This window comes from Montipora capricornis, chromosome 6, assembly GCF_036669925.1.
Source record: "Montipora capricornis isolate CH-2021 chromosome 6, ASM3666992v2, whole genome shotgun sequence".
NCBI lineage: Eukaryota > Metazoa > Cnidaria > Anthozoa > Scleractinia > Acroporidae > Montipora > Montipora capricornis.
This window is the reverse complement of record NC_090888.1, coordinates 24,453,548-24,471,047: the sequence shown is the minus strand read 5'-3', so window position 1 is coordinate 24,471,047 and position 17,500 is coordinate 24,453,548. Positions and strand designations below refer to the sequence as shown.

Genomic DNA, 17,500 nt, shown 5'->3' with positions numbered 1-17,500 from the left:
ATATGTTTTAACCCTGTGATTTAAGGGCCGAAAGATTATTATAACTGTTACAATGAAAATGTTTTATTAACCTTGTTAAATAGAGGCCTTCTTCAACCATGTACCGCTTTCTTAACTAGCCTATACAACATGTAATTTACATTCACAAGTATGGAATACTATTTCTTACGAATGACCACATTATTACCTTTTTGTTTTAAACTAGAACTTGATGAATAAGGCTTGCTGGCAGATGGCTTGCCCAACCCAAGACATGCTGTAAAATGACCCTTGAGCCCTGGAACACTGAGTGATGGTGAAGACTTTTTGAACGGGGAAAGGTTTGTAAGTTCTGGGACAAACTTGAACTAAGAAGAAAAAGGCAAATCAGACATGTATGGATAAAAATCACTTCAAAATTCTATTAATGATATGATAGTGATAACTGCCTCATATTGCTAGAAAAATGGAGAATAGTTTTAAGCCTGGCCAACCCAAGGCCTCTAGAACCATCCAATTATAAGCATTTTTAAAGCTTTTTAATGCATTGACTGCCAAAAGTGAAACTTAATAGATTTTACTCTGTCTCTAGCTAGACGATTTTACTCATGAATTGGGGCATTTTAGGAGTCACTGGGTAAACAAACAAAATAACTACATGTAAATGAGCACTAATTTTGTACAAAATGCAAAAATATTAAAATTCGTCAGGGTTGAATTTCAGTCTCTTGGTTCATTTATTCAAAAACCAAATGTGCATTTGGCCATCTACAGATTCAATCATAAAAAGGCATTTTTGCCATTATTAATTAATAATTATTGTTTTTATTCGTCATTAGAGGAAATGGGTTATGATGTGCTTTCAGAATGTTACACTTAATCTAGGACTTTTTAACGAGGCAAAACATTATCTAGGCAAAGTTAAAACCAAGCCAATGAAATGGTTTTGCCTGGCCAGGGATATTTGGGGTCTCCAAGGAGCTTTGCAGGGGCATTGACACATGTGCTTTGGTACAAGATGCTTTTCACTTGCTTGCTTCTTTTCCCTCCCTCCCTCCCATATTCTGGGGTAAGTATACATTCAAAACAATGGGTTTTTCCAGAGATGTGTTGACAGGTGCCTGGGAGATGGATTGTGGCTCAGTTGCCACAATTACCACCTTGCTGCTGAGGAGAGTGCTGCCTTCTCTCTTAATGCTACCTTTATTGCAGCCACCCTCCAATAAATTAGCATATAGTGTTTTAAAGGGGGGTTGGTGCTTGATGTACGTGTAATGATACAAGAGGAGGAATTGTCCAAAATTCTCTCTTAAAAGAAAGCTGTATTGCCTGGAAGAAAGCTTTACACTTAAACATTTTACTTGCTGTGGAAACAATACAGCAGTAGAGCCAGGCATCAAGCCATGGACTTTAAGGTCTTGAATGCAAGGCTTTGAAATATTGAAACTACAGCAAAAATTACATTCCTCCAATGGCTGCTTTTAAGCGGCGTTGCTAAAACGAGGGTAAGGGTAAGACCAGGGTCAGGGTAAGGGTAAGGATACGAATACAGAAAGTATCCTAAAAATGCATAAAAGCTAACCTTGAACTTTTGTTTAGGCCTAATTAGGCCTAAGGTTAGCTTTTATGCATGTTTAGGATACTTTTTGTATTCGTATCCTTACCGTTCCCCTCACCCTTGGTCTTACCCTTACCCTCGTTTTAGAAACGCTAGCTTCAAAGAGTACGCAGGGTTCTCACTAGAACCTGTAATCTGTATCACCTGTCACAGGTGTCACTAATAAGTGTTACAGCTGTGAAAGTGCCTTGATCAGTAAATCAGTTTATATTTAGTCAACCAATATTTCAAATTTATGGCTTATGCAATTTTCCCTGTTGGGTAGCCTGTCTACAGAATGACTGAACAAAATCCCTGTATTTGAAGAGCTTCCATTGCAATGAAAAACAAAGTTGCTGCATTGAATTTGAAGCACTTCATCTCAGGCCACTTGCAGGTGTTGTAGTGTTCCAAGTTACATGGCCGCAAAACATTACTGCTTTATGTTGGTCAGATTCAATGAATTCTATTGCAAAAGAACCATTTCTGGTTGGTTTTGTTGATAGACATCAAACCACATCAAACTGGCATCAAACTAGGAACGAAACAAATGAAAAAGCATGGGCAGCGACCGCTGTATTTACACAGTCTTTTTACAGTCGGCTGCAGGCTCTCCCTCAATATGACAATGTGGAGAAGTCTGGAACTGTCTATTTCCAACCTCGTTGCCAGGGTCTCCCTTCCTCCAAAGATAGAAAGCAGCGAGCACCTGTGAACGAGGTTGGTCTATTACCTAGAGTTTCAACTGAAAACGGTTGGGAAAGAGTTCTAATGGAAAATCTCAACAGATCCCAATAGAACACGACCTTTATAAGGGCTATGTTGATGTGAATGCTGATCTGTGATTATTAGTACCACCAATTACCGGTCTTTTCCTCTGCAACATGGGACTTATTTCCACAGAATCATAAGGATCTTCCTCTACTTCATCATCATTGAAATCATCCTGAGCTCTAACACTCCCTGCATCTGTCAGATCATCCTCTGTTTCAAAATCTGAACCCCAAGGGTCATTTTCAGAAAATTCATCACTTTCCTCATCATGCGAGGGCATAACATAGGCCTCTGAAAAGAAAATAAGATGCATTGCACTGATCACTTTCAATTTCAAAACACAAGGAAAACAAACTTGCCTAAGAATGGCAAATGGTATACTGTGTTGAAATAAGGTAACTATCACAATATGGGAAGCAGCTAGGGTAGACGTAATGATGAGTCTGAGCAACTGCCATCCACTAAATGTGTCCAAGGTTTCATACTCCGATTAGGCATCAAAGGGGCATCAAGTTCACTGGTTCCTGTGGTCACTCAAAATTTTCCCTTTCTAGGAAGAGTTTGATTCAACACTTTCCTTCCTAAAACAGTCACTTATAGATGTTACTCTTAATGCCAGACAAATTTAAACATCAATGGGGAACCCTAGCTAGCCTCATTGCAGCTGTTTTTTGTGTCATTCCCATTCTCCCTCCCCACATTTGTGGGGAGGGAGCATGGGACCGACAAAAAAAAACTGCGGCAAGGAGGCTATGGGGAACCCCTATGAACAAAAAGATTTACAATATGTTAATTTCATATCGTTCAGACTGCTCTATATGTCCCCTGCAATCAGTGCTGACTAGTGCTAAGTCCATTTCCACTTGTGACAAATAACTATCATCATAACCAACATCCTAACTATCTGTATGATCATAACTATGACCAACAGCCAAAAAAAAATTGTGGACTACTTCACTCCTAAAAGTCAGCTACATTTTTCCCTAAATTGGAAAAATTAAAGACGTATTCTCCCAAACCTAAGATTAAGTCATTTTCCCAATCATGACAATAACGATGTCCTCTAAACGTGATCATCAATTTTACTTTTGAAATGTGTCACATGGGAGTGAACTTTTAAAAATGCCTTGCCCCCAGACATCCCTACAGAAAGGGGTCATTAGGCTACTGTTGAATACAGATGACTGAGTCCCCAACTTCAAGTGTTACTGACAGAAACCCCTGTATTGCATTACCTTGGTTGACTATAACCTCTTCATATGTGCTCCCAGAGAGGCTCCTTTTTCCAACGCTCCCAGCAACACCATCCTCCATCGGTACATCATCATAGGGATGCTCCTCTAAGATTGTATCCCCACTACTGCCTTTACCACCAGTCTGCAAACTTGGCAATGTCACATTCACAACAGCATTAACCTCATTTTGAGAGTAAAGGAAGTCATAGAAAGATTCCACTTTTTTTGCAGTACCCTTGGATCCTTCAGATGATGCCTCAAGATATGACAAAACTCTACGACTGGTGTCTAAGGTGTCCACCATAACGGCCAAACTTGGAACTTCATCACTGTTAGGACTTGATGTCATTACGGGCTTGCAGACGATTTCCGTTGGTTTCTCCTCTGTCTGGTCCCCTGAAGTAGAGTGCACACTCTCAGTAGACGTAGAATCTGTTTTAATTTCCTTCTGTTTATTTCCTTTTGACATTGCCCTTGGTTTTGGCTCCTTTGGCAAAGGTCTTTTCTGAGGTGTTGCAGTGTCATTTTCAGTCAAATTTTGTTGATCACCTTCTACATTTGTTTCCTTACTCTTCTCTTTAAACTCTCCTCTCTTTTGAGGTTGTCGCCTTGGAGGTTTTGTGGGTTGACTATCTTGTGAATCCTTGTGATCTCCCACTTGCTTGCATGCTTTGTTCTCATCCTCGGGTTTCACCGGCGTCCACAGCTCCTTGTCATTACTATTTCTGCGCAACCTTCTTTTGTCTTCCGGTGATTCTTGATCAACAATATGACTAGCTTTCTTCAATGCAGAACCATTACCCTTTTTCAATTCATCACTGTCCTTCTTGTCTTCTGCTTTTGATTTCCTATCAACTGCACTACATTCAGGTAAAATTTTCTTTGCATGTTGATTTAATAATTTCCCTGCACCTTGGGTGTCCTTTTTGACAGACGGATCGTTGTCTTTGTTGTCCTTCTCATTCTTTTTATTTTTGGATTCAGAAACCCTGTCCTCGCTTAAATCACCCTCAGATGCTACATCATCGTAAACAACAGAGTCTCTACAGCTGCCACCACTTTCATCCAACTGGCCACTCATTGTCAACATTCATGAGTCTTCCATCCCTTTAAACTGCATGGTCCTGCAAAACTGAAGAGAATATTAAATACATTAAGTCAATAAATTACTATTGATTAATTAAGTTATGGAAGGTGTGAGTGACTTGTCATTGCATTAGTATGCAAAAATAGAAGACAAAATCCATAGATTTTATCTCTGGAGATAACTATTAACTTTAAAACTACAATAATATGTCAAACCTTAGAATGGGAGCCATGCATTACTACTCACTAACTCTACCAGATATATTCTTGATTAAAAACTTACCTTTTGCACCAGTTGACCCAGTTTTTAATCTTAAACTTGGTAAAACATTTTTGATAGTGCACTCCCTGATATTGCATGGTCACAAACCAAACCCACTGAAAATCCATTCTTAAGTCACAAATAGCAATTTAAATGCCATAAATTTTAAAGCTTAGCTGTTTTGAAGTTGAACAGATATTCTTAAGCCCTGCATAAAATGTAATAAAGTTTCACTGACGTCATATTCAATTTTAAAACCCAAATACTAGAAAGCTAGTTCATCACTTTGTAACTATTACTCCAAGAAATTCCCTTGAGATCTCTTCCATTCAGAAATGTACTTGAGATCACTTACCATGGATCTTTTATTAAGAAGTTCCTACATGATGCAGCTTACATTGCATGAAAGCCATTTTCACTGAATATAGTACAAAAACAGTAACTTAATTGCCTTTCCAAACTGGAACTTACAATAATGATTATTGTAGAATACAAAACTGTTCAAAGTATTGTACACTGTATTTGCAGCATTGATTGCCTGGGTAAAGCCGGGATAACATTTAAATTAAGAACGACGCACCAGTGGATTATTAAGAAAGCCTGCACAACTAGATTTGCTTGGATTACCACTGATCATAAACAATTATTGCAAAGGAACCAAATCAATTCATGTAGTTAAAAGTGACCCTGTGAGTATTCTGGGGTTTTTCTTTCCCCCAGTCTATCTGCAGAAAGCTTTAAAAAGTGCACAACAAAATAATGTCATCATAGTGGAGCTAAGGCGCACAAAGCCCGCCATCAAGCTCCAGTGGAGCACCATGGGCGAGATTTTTTGGGAAATCTATCCATGCAAGAAACTGTGGTTATGACGTCAGTGTATGCCTGTCTGTCCACCGGTACAGACTGTCGGGGTGGAGGTGGGGAGGGCAGGGCAGCCTCTGGGGACAGGAGTGTTCGGACAATTTTCCTTGGCGGGAAATTGTGTGGCAGCGTTGCATTTGGCACCCTGCGTATTTCTGGCGGGAAATCATATTTAGTGAAGAGCAACAGGATAAAGAGCAGAAAAGAGCACGAAGGAAGATGCAACAAAATTTGAGATCTTTAAGCAAAGAAAGCCTCGAAAGAAGCCAAGGAAGGAGAAGAAGAGAAGATTTCAATGAAGAACACTGTTAAGCGTGAAAAAAATAGAGCAAGAAACAAAACACTAATTTACAATGGTTGGCTTTCAGGTAATGCTTCGCTGCTTCACATATTTTGTAAAACTCGCTTAAAAAAACGAAGGACTGAAATATTTGCAATTCCATGTTGACAAAGATTCTGGCATATTTCAACAAACACATTTACAGGCTATGTGTAAAATGGATGTCCAGTCATTAGCTGCTGCTTCGAAATTGCAGTTGAGTAGGCGAATTTGCTACTGTTTAGCTTGACTTTTTAATTAGTAAGATTTTTGCTGTTGTTCTAAACTAAAGAGAGGGTGTAAATTAAGATTATCAGTCAAACGGAACATGTTGAAATACATGTTGAAATACATTACTATTTGAGAACATGCCATTGACAAAACCAAACTTGTCTACGGTTGTAACAATTTAACCAAAATGGTTCCATTTGGAAACTGTCTTTCATGAAAAGTATTTATAGTATTTTGCAATCGTGCTCAACACCATTTATGGTGGTGAAAGGGTTAAACGAGTGCCGACACCTCTCGACACGCATTCGCGAACACTTAAACAGGGACAGGACCTCACATATCTTTAAACACCTTCAACAATCCGAGGCATGCCGTAACTCCTGCTCTGCGGAATGTTTTGAAGTTATAGACCGTGCGACCACAAAATTCCAGGTCAAGATAAAAGAGGCCTTACATACTTCCTGGGAGCAACCTTCTTTAAATAAGCAATTATATCACGTTAATTTAACTCTCTCGTTCTAATCAACATGTTCCATTGTACACTCTTTTTTTGTTACCTTTGGCTATTTTGTTAGATTCCCAATTTATTTCACGTTGTTATTTATCTTTGTTTAGCATATTATAAATTCAAATGTAACTTCAAATTAATTCTACTTTCAACTGAAGATGGTCGTTGCACGACCGAAACATGTCTTTAATTTCAAATGTGTCGTCACTTTTATAAAAATTAAACGAGTGTGCGTTTGACATCATTTTCTCCTCAATCTAGCTCTCTCAAGAACTTAACGTTAGTAATGGCATACCATTAAATAGGACAATTCCAGTTGAAATAAACAGGACTCAGGTGTCTTTTTTAAATCGTGTTGATTTTTTTGGTCACAGGGGCACTTCAAGGACCCACATTTTGGAACTAAACTGATAAAAAGTTGAAGGTACGCTACACTCTTGAGTGTTCTGCCTACTTGGTTTTGTGGTCAGTGGTTCTGGCCCTCACATTCCTGAGCACCTAACCTCCATGTGTGACTTAGCTGTTAAACTGGCTTAAAGAGAACCAGCAGAACAGATTATCCATGAAGAACCTGGATAAACAACCAGGCTTCCCTGGAGTTCTTGTAACTCAATAGGTAGAGCATCCAACTGGTGTTATGGAGGTAGTCTTATGAGCGTTCAGTATAAGAAATAAAAAGTGCAGGTATTAACATGCAAATAAATGAGCAAGCATAAAAACAAACAATGTTGGTGCAAGTGAGAGTGTTTATCAACAAGATAGTCCCACATCTGGTTCTTGAACATTTCTAGACTTGGGGCCTGCACAACACAGTCTGAATCTGGTAGTTTATTCCAATCGTGAAGCATCCACGGGAAGAAAGACATTTGACGGTATAAAGTATGAGAAAAAGGGACTTTATAGCTACTTATACACTTAAGGTGTACATAAGACACCCTGTATGCTGAGCAGAGTAAAACGAATACCACTGCATGACCAAGTGAATGCCAGAATGCCCTGACATCATGCCAGAAAAGTAATGCAATACCCAAAAAGGCCAGAATGGTAATGCCTGCCAGCAGACCCCGCTGCATTTCCATAAACGCCAATCCCACACCAAGCACTGAGCACACTGGCTCCTAGTCATTATCTGAGTTCAATTGCATTTAACCCTATTTAAAAACAACCTGAAAACATGTCTACATGACCATTATTATCTCTGTTTCTGCATCATTTCAATACACCTATATTAATTGCTCTTTTACTTACAAAACTCATTAAAAATTATTCACGATAGGAAAACAAAAGAAATGTTTCATTAATCAATACCTGTATACAGTATCTGATACAGATTTCTCTTCATAAATACATCAACGTTTCTTTTGATTTTCCCTGTTAAAATGTCTTGAGTCACCACGTAAATGCTGATGTTTAATAAGCCATATACAATATTCATGTCAGATCTGTATCACATTTACAAACTCTCAGCTTCACCGTGAGTTTGCAAAAACTAGATTATTGGATAATAATGCAATTCTAGTGTTTTGATTGGCTTAGCCATCATGGTATATGAGCTATGACATCATGTACTCTACAAATAATAGTAACTGCACGCATCAGTTTTCTTGCATTTACAAAATAAAGTAGGGAAAATGTATCCATAATTTGTGAGCGTTCTCATAAAACAATATTATTCCACTTGTGCTTGTTGGATATGAGATGATTATAGCCAAATCGGCACCACGCACCTCGTTGACTATCTATCATCTCATATCCAGTGTACCCTCGTGGAATAATTGTTACTTTTTTTTTTCAATCCGTGAGTGTGTGGAATTCTGTCAATCCCGGTGGCGTGAGCTTGCGTAACGACCTTCAATTTCCATTTTTTGACACCAAATCTGTTTACCTATAGAAGCAAGTGTTTCAAAACAGATTTATATTCGACAAGAGGAATTCAAATAAGAATATTTCTCTTTGAAATGTTCAGTTTGTAAGTCGCTTACTGCATTTGCTATCAAGAGCGGTACAAGTCAACAATTAAAAAAGTGATCTCAGAGAGGAAGAGAGATAGAGGAAAAAATAAATAAGTTATTTACCAGCAAAGGGTCAGTCCATAAAGCAAAAAACTGTGACCTGGTCTTGAAAAAGCTGCCCTTGGCCACCTCCATCACAGTTTTTCACTTTAAGGACCTCCCAGCTGGCAAATAACATATATTTCTATAATTGACTAATTATACGTCTGTATTTCTTTACATGTGTTGGGTGCATGTGGCATCTGTGTGTTGTCTGTTTGTGGTTTTAAGTGTACATTGGTAACTGTATTGTACTTCTTATTGAAGTACTTTGTTCGATATTTGTTACTTTCTGCAATCTTCAGGCAAAATGGTAATTTCCAGGGGGTCAGCGCCAGTCTTACCTTATATTTTATTTAATTTCATAATAACTTGGTGTTCTTTACTGCAGTTTTTGCGGTACAATGAGAGGCAAGTCGAAGCAAGTTTTATTTAATTTCATAATAACTTGGTGTTCTTTACTGCAATTTTTGCGGTACAATAAGAGGCAAGTCGAAGCAAGTTTCTGGTGGCTCGTCATCTGACTTGACAAATCTTGATTGCACAGAACCAGGCCCACTTGTTTAGAGACTGAGTGAATCAGCCACTGTATCCAGTACTTCACGCTAAACTCAGATGTGCTTAGAGTGTGCATATCCACGGTTATCTGTCTGAGCAAAATACTAAAAGCTGTCGGGTGTTATCCACAATTCGGGCCTAAAGTGGATAGCGCTACGGAAATGCCAAGGGCAAGAAGGTAAGCTTTAATGCATAATTAGTCTTACATGCGTCGAAATCTTCCTGGATAATGGCACAGCAAGGCTGTCCACTCGCTATCTCCTTATGGTCCTTAAAGGCAATGAAATACTGTCTGGTAAGGCCACTGAGCTTTAAGGAAGCGTTGTTTGAGCTGATGTACAAATCCGCAAATTAATTCAATTTCGACCGTAAGCAAAACATTCAATTCAAGCCCCACTAATTTGGTCTTTGAACAAAGGCATACAATCCCGCCACAATATTAACGATAATACAATTAAATTACTATCATAAGACACTAAAGAAAAAATGTAATTTTCAAAGAACTTTGAGCTCTGGAGGATTCACCTCATAATGCCATTTTGAAAATACGAAAAAACCTATCTTCATTTCAGCGCCAAAAGAATGAAGCTCGTTCGAAGCTTATTTTCACATTGATCGAGGCAGCACATAATAACTGTGATCTCATGGCAACGACAGCGAGACAGTCTTAAATACATTTTGTGGCAAGATCGCAAACAAAATACACTAAATGACCGAGGAACCGCAACTGCATAGTGGCCTAGGATCAGGAAACCATTTTCGCGCTCTGGTGTTTGTAAATTCGTTTCGTTCGAAAACCCCCAGAATTCAGTAAAAGCAGCTCACGATATGCCACACAAATTATTGCGGGCTAGATCTAAATACCTTTCTGGTCAAATGGCATTTGCATCCAAGTTACTTCTTCCATTATCGATTCCAAACAGGCATACTGTTGCATATGAAAACTAGCGCAGCGGAAATTCAGGCATTATTGTCAGACTCCCGTGAGGAGTGGGGGTGTGGAAATTAGATTGTCAAGAAAAAACTTAGAGGAAATTGTGTTTTTCTTGTCTACGGTTTCAAACGATATTAATCCCTTCGTGCAAGTATTATATTTCTGCTTCGTGTTTGCTTTCACTGGTCTATTTCTTCGCGTCATTCCCTTCCACAGAGGCCACGTTGCTTTTTCGTTCTTTCCGGAATGTGAGAGCACTTTCCTCGCACCAATGTAGCCCGGGTTCGATTCCCAGACTTTGTAAGTGAGAAGTTTTCTCCGGGTACTCCGGTTTCCCCTTTTCTCAAAAACCGTCATTTGACTTGATTTGCCTTAACTGTTAATTTCAGTTTACAGTGTCCGCATTTAGTGCTCCAGCGCTAGAACGACTAGACACTTGAAAGTTCCTTTCCTTTCCTTTGTTGGCTTGCTACCAAATGCAAGTCTTAGAGTTTCCGGCACGGAATTGCCTAGGCCATTCAAATGCATTGGGACTAAAAAATCGGGCCAAGACAAACAAGAATCAAGGGTTTGTTTTCGATCAATTAAGACCTCGTCTAGACGAGCAATTTTATGTCACATTTACTCGTGTTGAAGAGGAAATTTGGCCAATTCGTGTGTGACAAATGTATTTGCTAAAAAGCTGGCGTGTTTGCTTTTATGTGACAAATAAAAGTTGTCAAATACGAAAAATCGCGCGTGTAGACGACTCGTCACATGAAATGTGACAAGTGAGCGCCATGGGGCATACGGAACAATGCTCATGCAAAATTTGGAGGGACAAACAAAGAGTATTATGGTATTTTCGAAAATGACCTATATTGGGGGTAGGGTTGTACCTCTTGTTGAACACTAAATTTCATTGGCTGTATAGTGTCGTACTTCCTGTTGTTTTCTGTGCTAAATCCACTGTTATCATTTTGTTCGTTCTATTGGCCAATCCTGAAGCCGGTTCAATGAGGTATGGCACACATCCCTACTGGACTTCTGCTTTATCTATGCTGTCCAAAGGCTCATTGTGCTACACACACGATCAAATGCAGATGCCACATAAAATTGTCACAAAAAATTGCTCTTAAGGACAGGTTTTAACATCAACCAAACCACAAAATTCCCTTCCCATCCCCAATCCCTGTCAGCCACTTTTTTTCACTAAACTAAGACCTAATATTAAAACTCACAAGGTAGGCCAACGGTGTTAAGTTAGTTTGCTATCTACCGTACGTGACCCCCAATAAGTGCTTACTAGTGCTGATATCATTTACACTGGTGACAAATTATGGTTACTATTACCAGGTGTTTCAATTTGTTCTGACAGGCAAGGAAAAGTGTCGGCTACTCAATCAGAAAAGTCAGCTACTTTTTCTCCCTAAATTAAAAAAATTAGACATCGATAGACATATTCTTTTCAAACCTAAGATTAAAACTTGTTTTCCCAATGACATGAAGTCATCTAAACATGATCATTAATGTTGCTTTTGAAATGTGGCAAACTTTTAAAAATGGCATGCCCACAAACAGACACCCCTAGAGAAAGGGGTCATCAGCCCCCTTGTTGAAACAGTTGGTTACTGTACTTAAACCAACCTGACCATCACCATTGTAACTATGTCAATATCCATATCCAGGGACCATTTGAAGGGCTGGATGCAAAAACCAAGTAAGTGACAATTTCGGTTGATTTTCAGTTTTACTCAAAACTAGCCCAAATTTTGCAAGTTGACTGGAAATGAACTTAGGAACATTGCCCTGGTATTTTTTTTACCGATGTGAGCTTTATTTTTGAGAAATAAGCTATGCAAAAACACTATTGGCTTCGCATTTGAAAACAATGGAATCAGTGAAGCGACACTTACCTTTTATTGTTAGATATTTACATGTGGGGGAAAGGGGGCTGGCTTTTGGTATAGCTCTCGAAAGTGTAAGGGAAGAGGGAGAGGTTTAGGAGCAAAGAACACCATAGGGAAAAAGTGAGGGTGGGGAGGAACAGCCCCCCCCCCCCCCCCCCAACCACGGTATCTCAATGGGCATTTTACAGCTGTGTGCTGGGGAGGTTTCTTCTACAGTTCAACATACTTGTTTCACTAAAACAATGAACAACCTTATATCTTTTTCTAATGCTAACCCTCAAGATTGAACACTCTCAAGAGATGCTGTTTAGGTCTTAAGTGACCACTGTCATTACTTGTGGCTGGTCTTTCATATACTGGATCCGAAATAATTAATGTCTGTGACACAAAAGAACAAAGCGAACATAACTATACCTGATTAGCAAGGCCTAATCAGAATAACAATGGTTTTGTTCTTTTATATGAAAGTCTACCCTTCATTGTCAGTTATAACAATGACCTGTGGTCTGTCATTGGGTGTTCTATAACATTACCAACAGATTGGTCGTGTAGAAAGCGAAGACCACGAAAACGAAATAAAGACCAAAAATCAAAGACCCCAGAAACATGAAAACAAATATCCCAAAACACAAAAACGAAGACACCAAAACATGGAATTCAAGATGGTGTATAAAAATTGGAAAAAACACAAGGGGTTAGGGTAAACTAACCCTTCTTATTACTATGGTCTTCAGTTACGATTAGCTAACCCTTCTGGGATCTTCATTTTCGTGTTTTGGGATCTTTGTTTTCATGTTTCTGGAGTCTTTGATTTCTTGGTCTTTGTTTTCCTCACTACCCCATCGCATTACCCCAAACAGTCAACAATCTGACAATCGATGGAATTTTTCCTTGTACTGGATATTGATAAGGCACAACGAAACATCCTTAGAGAGCTGATCATAGGTTTTGCAGGACTTTCTGTTAACTTCAATGAGCTATGGCATATGGGTTAATTAAATACTGCAGAAATAGCCTGCTTGCAGGCGAAAGATGGTTGTTGTCACCAAGAAACACCTCAGACATCATACTGGAAGAGTGTGGGATAGGTCATTTTGTCACCCAGCCCAGACCTATCCCACACTCTTCCAGTACGGTGTCTGATACGTGTTTCGTGGCGCCGACAACATCTACTGCCTGCAAGCAGGCTATTTCTGCAGTATTTAATTAACCTATTGAGTCTTAAACCACCCTCAATTATTGATGTGTAAAATTATTGTCTAGCATTAGACCATAGTTAATAACTATGGTTAGACTGAGTAAAATCTATTAAGTCTACTTGTTCCTCAGAGTCAATGGGTTAAGCGCTGACAAGCAACGGCAGGGTACAAGATTGTCATGAGCTACTGGAAGGACAAAGACCCAAATGCCCAGGGTATGCTGTGAGAAAATGTGACGTTGAATTTGTGAGCGATCAAAAACAACAATCCATTGACTCATTACACATGGCCTTGCTTCAATTCAACTGACAAAATTCAAAACATTTTCATCCTTGTCATGGCATAAGAAAGGTTTTAATGTTTACACATATGTATAAAGGCTGTACAATCAGTTCAATTCTGCTTGGAAGTCACAAAAGGTAGAATACTAAAAAATACGAAGCAGGTCTTATGCTTCCACTTCTTCCTGGTGATCTGCACCATTTGTGGTTTTCTGTTTTTTCAAAAATTCTTCACCCTCCTGCAAGTTAAAACAAAACAGCCAATGGAGGCTTCATTAACAATGTCAGTTATCAATCAAACCAAGTCAAACATGCCATGTACGATTTTCAAAGTTTTGGTGTCCATTAGAGTAGGGTTCGTGTCAGTGTTGATGTCAAAATTGACAAGAAAGGTTCAAAGTAAAAATGCTAGTGCTAGAGCCAGCTTTTATGGCCATTGAGGCGAACAGTGAGGGGACACTTTGTGGTCTTTTTCATACACAGCATACATTAATAATAATGCAATAGACCAATTTCAATATATTAGAAATCAGTATTAGATAGAAGACATCCCAGGGGGGGTTGTCCCCATCCTTTTTATATTGGAGTCCCATATATGGGCGTCCCCCCCCCCCACCACCCCCAGGAAGACATCATCTCAAGGCTCCAACGACAAAACTCATTCCAATGCTTGCTTTATTCCCTAGAGCCTCAAAACCATGTTTATTGTTTTAAGCTAAATTTTCATATATTGTTAATATATCTGGTTCATGAGATTCAAGCCACTGAGCTGCGTAAATCCAAGATAGCCTGACTCTGAATATCAGGCCTTTCAAGAGTCTGATTCCTAGATCACAACCAACATTTCATACCAGTCTATTAGTGATGGTGGGTGGGGAGGGTGATGTGAAAACATTTTGCATATTATCCCCTAATAATCCAAAATGAGCATGTAGTAGCCCAATCTTGAAATATTAAATAATTATAAAGTCAGTCCTAGACAAAAAGCATGATCTTGAGGCTCTGGGGAACAAACTCATACAAATCCTTTTTTCCTCCCCCAGAGCCTCAAAATCAGGTTCATTGTTTAAGTTGAATTTTAATATATTGACATTGCTTTTTTTTCCCAAAGCATCCCTCCTTTCTAAATATGGACTATTCCCTGCCAAATCAAATTTTGCTTTTCTTCTTTTTCTTCCTTTCAACCTAAGAAAGTGGGTTGCAATTTTGAGGGAGACTTGAACCTTTCAAAAAGAAATCCATATGATTTAAAAACTTGGAGTGATGTCATAACAAACTACTTACTGCCAAATATGCACCATGTCCAGGATTTAATTTAATGTCCCAATTTTTATCAGCGAAGAAACACACTCTGCAAGCTCGTTTACTGAGCTTGCCTAAGTTAACCTTAATTTCTGACGAAACGCAGACGTCTTGAGAACAGCAGTACTGAACGAGTGGAATTACCAACGAGTGGAAAGGAAGTTTTTGTAATAATTAAGCGGCCAACTGAGAGAATTTTCACGCCAAAGCTATTTGTGGTCTCCCTTGTTCCTTTAAAAAGTAATAAATTTGTGTTCCGCTAAGCCTTTCGTCTACAACGAAACTGCTCAGGACCTTTCAAGACCACTTAGTCTTTTGTACTACAAAAATTACAAGCTTTCATTCAGTTTAAATAACAAAATCGCCTTTATTCAAACTGCAACGAAGCGTGGTGAACACATGTCAAACAGCGTGACAACTTTGTGAATTTTAATGTTGATCAATTTCAGTTTCGCTTGTTGAACACACACAAACGGTGTGGAATTGTGGAATTGTGGAATAAAACAGGCGAAACATGGCTAAATCAAGACAGCACGGCACTGTTTTGGTAAACGAAAAGCATTTAAGCAAATATACATCGTCCATGTGACAAAAACAAACAAATTATTTGACAATTTTTTTTTTTTAAACAACAACCGATGCCAAAAGGAGTCTAACAAGAAATTCTACTCTGAGAAATTGGTTAACCGAGCAATTTCTCTTACCTCGATCGTTTCTTGCATAGTTCCTTTACGCTTCAGATCAGGTTTCTCATCTTCTTTTCCCCCGTTCTGTTCATCAGCTTCGCTTTCTTCGAGAGCTGCTTTCACCGCTTCGGTTTCCCCACGTGTCCCGCCGTCTACAGTGTGTCCAGCTTCTTCTAAAAACTTTTCGCCTTCCTGAAACAAATTGAGCCACCAGTGATCGGTTAGCGAATCATGACATACAAGCACCCCTAAGACCGATTTGAACAAAATGATGCGTCATCTCACCGAAGCAGTAACAACCATGGTGCCATCACGCTTAACAGATGGTTTTCCTGCGCCGTTCTCTTCAGAATCTTCATTTTCTTCGCTGTTTTCATCTTCCTCTTCGTTCTCCCCTACATCTTTCATTGCGGCAGTCTCCGATCGTGTTTTCCCGCGTTCTTCATCTCCAAGGAGATCGCTTCCCTCCTGTTAAAAATATATGAGCTCTCGGTGACTTCTGAAGATTTGAAGGAATGAAAGCGAAATTAATTTAAAACTCTCTAGCTTGTGATCATTTACCTGAGCTGTTGCGGCCATCGTCGAAGTCCTTGTCAGTTTACTGGGGGAATCTTCTTCGGCACTTTCTTCAATTTGTTTTTGTTGGCCTCTGGTTTTTGCCTCAGCGTGAACATTTCCGTGCTCTTCAAGAAAAGTTTCGCCCTCCTGAAATGGCCACAAAAATAACAATAAAATCATTCATCTTTGCTTGTTGAACGCTAGAAATTCCGTTCGAGAAATTCCCAGTTCGTACTGTCGATCTTTTCATACAACCTACCCTAGCAGTAACAGTCATAGTGGAGTCCCTTTTGAGGGCTGGAGCTTCTTCTGCCATGCTTGAACGTAAACTAACGAGGAGGTTAAGAAGGAAAGAAAAGAGAAGTCACTGCTCCGGTGCAGAACAAAGCCAGCAACAGAAAGAGATAGAGACGCAAATGAGTCGCTTTCAAAAGGGAAATGGGGTCAAAAACAAACTTCAAAGCGCGGTAACTCAAACGCATTCTCATTGGCTGGTCGGTTGTCAATAAACACAATATTATCACATGTGATTGGCTGTTCACCACTTCAAATGCCTTTCCGTGTTTTGGTTGGCTTCAACTAATTTCCTGTCAAAAAGCTTTCAACAAAGCGCGGAAGCCTGAAAAGGTGTATTGTTTAATATAGTGATATTTGGATCATATTTTTAGAGGAAATACTTCAGTCTTCTCAGAAAATCAATGAAGAATGTATTTGGATTCGTTCTTCATCGTAGTTTGTTCAGTAGTGCTCGCGAATGTTTGTCAGTTCTCATAGATCAGATCAGATCAAGAAAATGCTGCCATCTGTCTGCGATAGCTGCGGCCCTGATTGGCGAAAACCACAAAAGACAGCACGTGTTTTAAGAGTTCGTCCCCAGAGCCGCCTGGCCCTCTAATACGAGGACCAAGGTGGTCTGGGTGCGAGAATAACTATAACAAGCAACAAGGAAGAATGTAATAATTACTACATTCGGAGTAAATAATTAGCAAAAGAATACGAAGTTCTGAAGCCGTCCTGACTTCATTTTCAAGTGATCAAAATATAAACAGTCGTTTCTGTTGTTAAAGCATTTGGAGTAACTTGAGTTTCTACAATTTATAGCCCGCATCGTCAATACAGCGTTTGTCGCACGACTAACTAGATTTGGTTGGACGCTAGTACGCTAATCAAATGTTTCCTGTTTAGTTGGG

General features: G+C 39.2%; 2 protein-coding genes and 1 long non-coding RNA gene across 5 annotated transcripts in view; 1 reads left to right on the top strand and 2 right to left on the bottom strand.

Moving 5' to 3' along the window:
- LOC138051836 (rho guanine nucleotide exchange factor 10-like protein) overlaps positions 1–10,453 on the bottom strand; it is a 48,260-nt gene extending 37,807 nt beyond the window's left edge. Inside the window, exons 1-5 of one of the 2 annotated variants that reach the window (XM_068898122.1) lie at positions 10,326–10,425; positions 9,668–9,731; positions 3,586–4,717; positions 2,442–2,641; positions 188–347 (exon numbers count right to left, since the gene is read on the bottom strand). In XM_068898122.1, coding sequence (XP_068754223.1) covers positions 188–347; positions 2,442–2,641; positions 3,586–4,675 — 1,450 coding nt within the window. In that variant the 5' untranslated portion in view covers positions 4,676–4,717; positions 9,668–9,731; positions 10,326–10,425. Of the gene's footprint in view, positions 1–187; positions 348–2,441; positions 2,642–3,585; positions 4,718–9,667; positions 9,732–10,325 lie in introns of both variants that reach the window. The other variant, XM_068898123.1, reaches the window with a different exon arrangement.
- Positions 9,335–17,500, top strand: part of LOC138051844 (uncharacterized) — a 10,116-nt gene continuing 1,950 nt past the window's right edge. Inside the window, exons 1-3 of one of the 2 annotated variants that reach the window (XR_011132928.1) lie at positions 9,335–9,639; positions 12,063–12,094; positions 13,614–13,698. This is a non-coding gene — a long non-coding RNA (uncharacterized lncRNA). The remainder of the gene's footprint in view (positions 9,640–12,062; positions 12,095–13,613; positions 13,699–17,500) is intronic. The other variant, XR_011132927.1, reaches the window with a different exon arrangement.
- On the bottom strand, positions 13,816–16,751 carry LOC138051843 (neurofilament medium polypeptide-like). Its single transcript, XM_068898133.1, has 5 exons — positions 16,570–16,751; positions 16,314–16,457; positions 16,038–16,220; positions 15,771–15,944; positions 13,816–14,003 (listed from the first exon to the last, which is right to left on the bottom strand). Exons 1-5 carry the CDS (start codon positions 16,624–16,626, stop codon positions 13,932–13,934), a joined length of 630 nt encoding a protein of 209 aa, XP_068754234.1. The 5' UTR covers positions 16,627–16,751; the 3' UTR covers positions 13,816–13,931.

Excerpts from the sequence above, each read along its gene's own strand:
- LOC138051843 (XM_068898133.1), bottom strand. The coding sequence starts at position 16,626 with ATGGCAGAAGAAGCTCCAGCCCTCAAAAGGGACTCCACTATGACTGTT. Across the intron at positions 15,945-16,037 it reads CCATGGTTGTTACTGCTTCG|GAAGGCGAAAAGTTTTTAGA; the intron begins GTGAGATGACGC and ends AATTTGTTTCAG. Across the intron at positions 14,004-15,770 it reads CTATGCAAGAAACGATCGAG|GAGGGTGAAGAATTTTTGAA; the intron begins GTAAGAGAAATT and ends TTTAACTTGCAG.